Source organism: Vigna umbellata, chromosome 9 (genome assembly GCF_029865625.1).
Source record: "Vigna umbellata cultivar VRB3 chromosome 9, Vumbellata_1.0, whole genome shotgun sequence".
Classification (NCBI taxonomy): domain Eukaryota; kingdom Viridiplantae; phylum Streptophyta; class Magnoliopsida; order Fabales; family Fabaceae; genus Vigna; species Vigna umbellata.
The window spans coordinates 3,356,274-3,363,222 of NC_142173.1; the positions used below are offsets into that span (position 1 = coordinate 3,356,274).

General features: G+C 26.5%; 1 protein-coding gene across 3 annotated transcripts; it reads left to right on the plus strand.

The window, feature by feature from the left end:
* Window positions 1–1,535: 1,535 nt before the first annotated feature.
* On the plus strand, window positions 1,536–5,358 carry LOC124821011 (myb family transcription factor IPN2-like). 3 transcript variants are annotated; one of them, XM_088099770.1, is made up of 7 exons: window positions 1,537–1,865; window positions 2,074–2,150; window positions 2,288–2,354; window positions 2,462–2,528; window positions 2,825–2,867; window positions 3,408–4,029; window positions 5,133–5,358. In XM_088099770.1, exons 1-7 carry the CDS (start codon window positions 1,688–1,690, stop codon window positions 5,138–5,140), a joined length of 1,062 nt encoding a protein of 353 aa, XP_087955896.1. In that variant the 5' UTR covers window positions 1,537–1,687; the 3' UTR covers window positions 5,141–5,358. The 3 variants fall into 3 exon arrangements, with proteins under 3 accessions (XP_087955894.1, XP_087955896.1, XP_087955893.1); XM_088099768.1 differs by lacking the exon at window positions 5,133–5,358 and having other exon boundaries at window positions 1,536–1,865; window positions 3,414–4,211; XM_088099767.1 differs by lacking the exon at window positions 5,133–5,358 and having other exon boundaries at window positions 3,408–4,211.
* Window positions 5,359–6,949: the final 1,591 nt, after the last annotated feature.

The window sequence follows — 6,949 nt, forward strand, 5'->3', positions numbered from 1 at the left end:
AATGCTTTATATCTAGAACTCCTCCATATGATTGCAGTGACAATATTTACATCTTCAAATAATACCAAGTATAGCATAAATTCATAATTTGTCCCCAAATCATTATATATATTTTAGGAAAATATTTTTTCTTCAAAATATTTGTTTCATGTAATTAAATATCATTACATGATTTGTGTACTTTGAGATATCAGCTTACTGAGATGTTAAAGTACATATACGTTCCTGATTATATATATATATATATATATATATATATATATATATATATATATATATATATATATATATATATATATATATATATATATATATATATATATATATATATAAACACCATTGTAGATTATCTAAACTATTTAACTACTAAGTTATATACAAAATTATGAAATCAATTCTATGATGTTAGATTTTAAATCAGTGTTTTCATATCTTGAATAGCCGAAAAGAATGGGAAGAACATTGACAAATTAGGCACAAGATTCTCATGGGTAGTTAGTGATTGATACAATCTTTTACATGTTTTTTAATATTTATATACTGTATGTCTAATCTAGATATGGTCTCATTTATTATTATTATTGTATCTTCTTGATAAATTTCTTCAACAGATCGATAAATATTGTTAGAACTACTAATTTTTTCTATTTTAATATTAATAGGTTTTTACTTTTAGAGCAATCTTAATAGAATAAAAGAGAAAAAAAAATAGTGAGATAATTAGCTCTAGTATTTTTAGAAGACGTAAACACATTTTGCAGAATGAGAACGCTATCTAAGGTGTTGTTGATAGTTTCATACTAATGATTATGCTGAAAAGGTTGTCGTACCACGAAACGACCATGCAAACATGAACGATCAAATGCTGAGGTTATGCCTTATGCCCAATGTACAATTCAATATGTAAAGATCTACTACTACAAATTCCATACTGTCCATTGTCAAAGCATAACAAAATTGAGAATTATATATATATATATATATATATATATATATATATATATATATATATATATATATATATATATATATATATATATATATTGAAAGATGAAAATCGTGTTCATTATTTATTACAAAAAAATATATTTAAAAAAATGTTAGAAACTTGATACAATAAACTCTCTTAGTAAATTAAATTAAAAGTTAATATCAAAAACTATAATGAAAAATGAAGTGTTCATTAATAATTTTTTAAATATGAGGGTTACTATTTTTATTTTATTTTAGGCTCATTTTTCTTGTAATAAAGCCTTAAGAATCTTGATTAATCTCTCTCACTGTCTCTATATATATTATATACATTATAACATAAAAAATGAATAATTATATAAATGATATGATTGGTGTTAGAAATGATTTAATAGTAATGAAAGGGTGGAATGAGATAGAAAGAGACTGTGTGACTTTTTACAAAGGAAGGGTTTGCATGTTAGAATAGGAATGCTTTATTCTTTTTTAACATTAAAAGAAGAAAAAAACAAATCTTTTTTATTTAATACATTCTTTTTAAGCAAGGTAGCTCTTCCCTTATTCTCTACACTTTAGAAGAGGTGTGTATGCAGCAGCTATAGCCAAAGGCTTTCACATCTTCATTTCCTCTTCAATCAAAACGCACCATATTCATCGAATTTGTTCTTCAATTTCTTTGTATTCTTCTCAGTTTTCTTCTCTCATCAGAGAAATAATGGATAGAATGTTCCCTCCCAAGAAGCCTTCCACTATGAATTCCAATGACAGACCCATGTGTGTTCAAGGAGACTCAGGCCTTGTTCTCACCACAGACCCTAAACCACGTCTTCGTTGGACTGTTGAACTCCATGAACGCTTTGTTGATGCTGTTGCTCAGCTTGGAGGACCTGACAGTACTCTTTTTAACACCCCTTTTTCTTTTTCTTAATTTTTTAAAGTGCCTCATAGATTAGAAAGAACATCAATTCATAATATATAAACGTTTGAAAATCAGACACAAGTTTTTTATTACATGGAACATCAGAAATTGTCCTGATACATGCATGGAGATGCTGGTGTTGCTTCGCTCATAGACTCTCTTTTGTGTTGTGTGATTTTCAGAGGCCACTCCTAAGACAATCATGAGGGTTATGGGTGTGAAGGGTCTCACCCTTTATCATCTCAAGAGCCACCTTCAGGTTTGAACACTAGCCATATTCAATTTTGCTTTTTTATTTTTCATTTTGGAACATTTTTGTGACACTGGATTTCCTGGTATCTTGTTGCCTCTCTTTTTTCCTTTTTCCCTTTTCCTTTTCTTCTCTGAAATTCGTAGAAATTCAGACTTGGAAAACAGCCCCACAAGGATTTCAATGAACACTCTATCAAGGATGGCATGAGAGGTTGTTAATTACTTAATTAATTTCTATTTTCTAGTTCATCACTTTCCTTAATCTCTTAATTTGTCTACACTTCATGAAGTTTATTATACTTATTCATATCACTGCAGCTTCTGCTTTAGAACTTCAACGAAATATTGGCTCCTCTTCTGCCATGATTGGTCGCAACATGAACGAGTATGCATATTTCACTTCTGTTAAATCCATAACACAATAAAAAAAACTTGAAGAGAATTAGTTTTCCACCATCTTCTATATTATTTCAATTTACTGATATACCTTTTTCGTTTATTAATACATTTATCTGTGTGTCTGACTTAACTTATTCTTCGAAAAAAGAACTGATTTTTGTTTATTGTAGAAGAAAAAACATTTGTTATATCTAAACTCAGATTGTTTCTACAAATATCTATGACATGCACTGAGTTTTTCTTTTGATTTTCTTTAACTGGTTTGTTGGATGCAATATGTAGGATGCAAATGGAAGTGCAGAGAAGACTGCACGAACAACTAGAGGTAAACATTACACTTTAAAGTCCATATGTAATCATGTGCTTGAAAAATCCAAGGATTTAAACACAGTTAGGTTTTACTTTTCAGTTAAACAGACTAGTTTGAAATACAAAGATGAAACATATACATGAGAAAAACAATAAACCTTGAAATAAACTCATGTTTCTGGTTTTCTTTACATATATGGGACAAATCTATGCAAATATTACGAAAATGGAAATGTCGGAAAAATATTACTAATTATAAACTAAATCGTGACTCATGACGAATTTAAAAACAAAGTTATAAAGACTTCACACAAATTTCTGTGTAAGTAAAATCGTCAGTTTTATTTTTCAAAAATTAATATTAATACTGAAATTGTCTTGCTTCGCTTTTTTATAAATTCATGAAGAATGGAATCCTGATAATTTTGAAGTCGTGGTGAGTGCACATGACTTAGTTCATGATGGATCTGATATAAAAAAAAAAATCCTTGTGTCTGATTAGGCTTGTAACATCATGTTTAACATGGGTTTAGGTGTATTAATGATGATTTGTCAGGTTCAGAAAAACCTTCAGCTGAGGATTGAGGCACAAGGAAAATACATGCAAAGTATATTGGAGAAGGCTTATCACACACTTGCTCGTGAAAACATGGGCACAGGCATGAAGGGTGTGGGATCAGCAGGTCAAGGAAGCACTGAGATGGGTGTGATGAAAGAATTCTGTTCTCTGAATTACCCTTCTTTTCAAGATCTGAACTTATACGGTGGTGGTGGTGGTAGTGAAGAACTTGAAGGGTTTATGGCATCGAACAGTGAGAGTGTGTTTGAGGGAAAGAAGAGAGTTTGCCCCTACAGTGGAAGTGGGAAGAGTCCATTGATTTGGAATGATGATCTCAGGCTTCAAGATTTGGGAACAGCTTCATCATGCATTAGCCCTGAAGAGGACCCTTTCAAAGGGGATCACAAGGTTCAGATTTCACCACCATCAATGGATAGTGACCCCATGTCAGAGATCTATGACACAAAGCCATTGTTGCTGCATGGAGAAAGTGTATGTGTAGGTACCAATCACAAGAAATTTGAAGCTTCTATGAAGCTAGAAAGACCTTCACCACAAAGATCACCCCTTCAACCAGAAAGGAATAGTCCTATGATCAATGCTAGTTCCATGGCACAAGGTACAATTAATTTTCTTTTGGATCATAATCATAATTATTATTAGTCTACAAATTTCACCTTTCACTTTCTCTACATGCATTTATTTTAGTTTCTATATATATACATGCATTTTAATTCTTTTTAGTTCTCATATGTACAATTTTAATATTTTGGATTAATTATATTTTATATGATTTGTGTATTTTGTTCAATTTAATATTTTTATTAGTAAAATACTTAGTAAAGTCTTTTAGTTTTTAAAACATAATAAATTGATCTTTAAGATGTAATAAGTCTCTCCTTTTAATGAAATATTATTGCATTTTAAAGTTAATTAAAAATTGATTACCTTTTTTGGTTAATATTATAATACCAAATTAAGCAAAATATAATAAATAATAAGACTAAAAAAAGTAGTTAAGTCTGAAGTATTTTAATGTGACATTTTAAATTGATAAAAAGATTAAAAATAATATGAATATAAAAAAAGGATAATTTTTATTTTTAGTTTATATAATTAAAAATAATTTATTTTAGTTTATATACATAGTTTTATTTTTATTTAGAATCTATATATGTTTTAAATTTCTTTTATATATACACATATCAATTTCAATCTCTTTTAGTTCTTATAGTCCAAATTTAAAAGACTATGAAAAGATAGTAAAAAAAGCATATATTAGAATGAAAAGTTTTACCTAATATAAATAAAAGGTAATATTTTTTCGAATATAGGAATAAACTAAAACAATGTAAGGTTAAATAGCTTTTTGTAACTTCAAAATTAATCTTATTGAATTAAATGCTTCTTTTTTATGCTCAACATTTAAAAATAGATTAATTTAGTTATGAAAGCAATTTATTAATGTTAAACTAATGGTATTTACATATAATTATTCAAATATGATAATATATATATATTGATATAGCTTTCTGGAAATTAATCTGTCAACACCCTTAATATAATAGTACAAAAATAACTTGTTATACTTATATTTACATATTTATTAAATATTGATGTAAAAAAATCTGAAAAAAATTGAGAGATGGAAAAAATCTTATTTAATCATTAACCAATAATTTCCTTATTTAGGTAATTAACTACAATTTGTATGCGATGTAGGGTTTTGAATTGGTTGTTAGAGAGATGAGAAGTTCATAAGCAGCTTACTTCGGCCACAGAGCTATTGTTTATATAAAGCCTTTGCATGGAAAATCAAAGTTTCATTCTAATTCTATGTTATAAACGCGTTATATTGTACTTGAACAAGAGCTTACAATTATGTCCTTACATCTAACATGTACAATTTTGGTGGATGATTTAATATTGAATTTTGTTAACATACTAATTATCGGTATATATATATATATATATATATATATATATATATATATATATATATATATATATATATATATATATATATATATATATATATATATATATATATATATATATGTATAAATTATTTTGTTAGTCATTGTGTTTATTATATAACTTCTATGGTTTTAAATTTGTTGGGATAATACGTTAGAATGAATTACTGCATACGAATTATTATCTAATTTTGCATTTTTCATTTTGGACTTTAGAGAGTTAAAAGAGTAAGGCATCTTTAAATTGTCTTGCCATGTCTTTTAAAAGTATAAGACTATTAGACATATTAAAACATGACTTTCAATTAGGATATAAAATAAATGATAAAATGTATAATTGATTAATAAATGTATATCATTTTATAAACTATATTAATTATTGGAGATTTCACGCTAGAACTTAAGGAGAATTTATAGTATATAACTTAAAGAACTGAGAATTTATAATATATAGCTAGATACAAATCTCATCTTAAAATCCAATCTTATATAATTAACTTAAACTTAAATTTTATTTTTTAACGTATTATTATAGTCATGAATTAAAACGCATTCCTTAACAACCGAAACATAAAAATAGTATTAGTTTTGGTCATTAATAACCAAACCATATATCTCTCTTAACTAAAACAAAAAACAAATAGTACTTTTAAAATTTTGGTGAACTTATAAATTTCTGTTCCAACCGAAACATATCCATATGCTTTAGTTTTCTTAAATTTGTAAAAATTTTAAAATTGTCACAACGTTTTTATATATTTAGTTTTTATTAAAACTAAAACAAATAAATCAATTTTAAAAGAAAAAAAACATCAATAATGTAAAATATATTTAACAAGTAATATATATATATATATATATATATATATGTGTGTGTGTGTGTGTGTGTGTTACACTGTAAATAGATGTGTAAGTATATATTTTTGTTCCACACATTGGAGTGCAAATAAGATAGAATTAGTTTTTGTTATAGACTTTTAAAGAGAGAGAAATTAAAAAGGAAATAATTTTTTGTATAAATTAAATTAGCTTACATATAAATTAAAGTGATGTTTTCAAAATTTTAAATAAGAGCGTTTTTAAAAAATTAGTTTATCTAGAAATTAATTTGATTTTTTTTTAAGTGTTTTGTGGGTAGAAGCTTCTATAAAAATAAAGTTTCAATAAAATGTATCGGGAAAATATTTTCTATAAGAGTTATAAAAAGGTGAGTTGTTAAGCTAAAATTGATTTATGTATTAACTAATTCGTGGAAATTCTCTCTACTTATAAAAAGTATATTATTTTATTTTTCTTACTATAGGTCTTTATAAGAGAAAAGTTGTTAAAACATATCTCAATATATCTCTTTATATATATTCCTGCTCATTTCTTTTGGTGAGTGTGAAGAACATTCTTTGCGTCGCTATTAAGCATTTTCTTCTCATATACATACGAATTTAAAGCGAGAGAATAATGAATCTCTTTTTCAAATGAAGGAATAATTTGATATAGAAAGAGCATTCTTTGCGTCACTATTAAGCAGTATCTTCTTGTAATTTTATTTTCATAATATAAAATATC

Bases quoted from the DNA above. Each gene is read 5' to 3' on its own strand.
- LOC124821011 (XM_088099767.1), top strand. From the start codon at position 1,688: ATGGATAGAATGTTCCCTCCCAAGAAGCCTTCCACTATGAATTCCAAT. The intron at 2,355-2,461 runs GTTGTTAATTAC...ATATCACTGCAG, and splicing joins TATCAAGGATGGCATGAGAG to CTTCTGCTTTAGAACTTCAA. The intron at 2,529-2,824 runs GTATGCATATTT...TGCAATATGTAG, and splicing joins ATTGGTCGCAACATGAACGA to GATGCAAATGGAAGTGCAGA.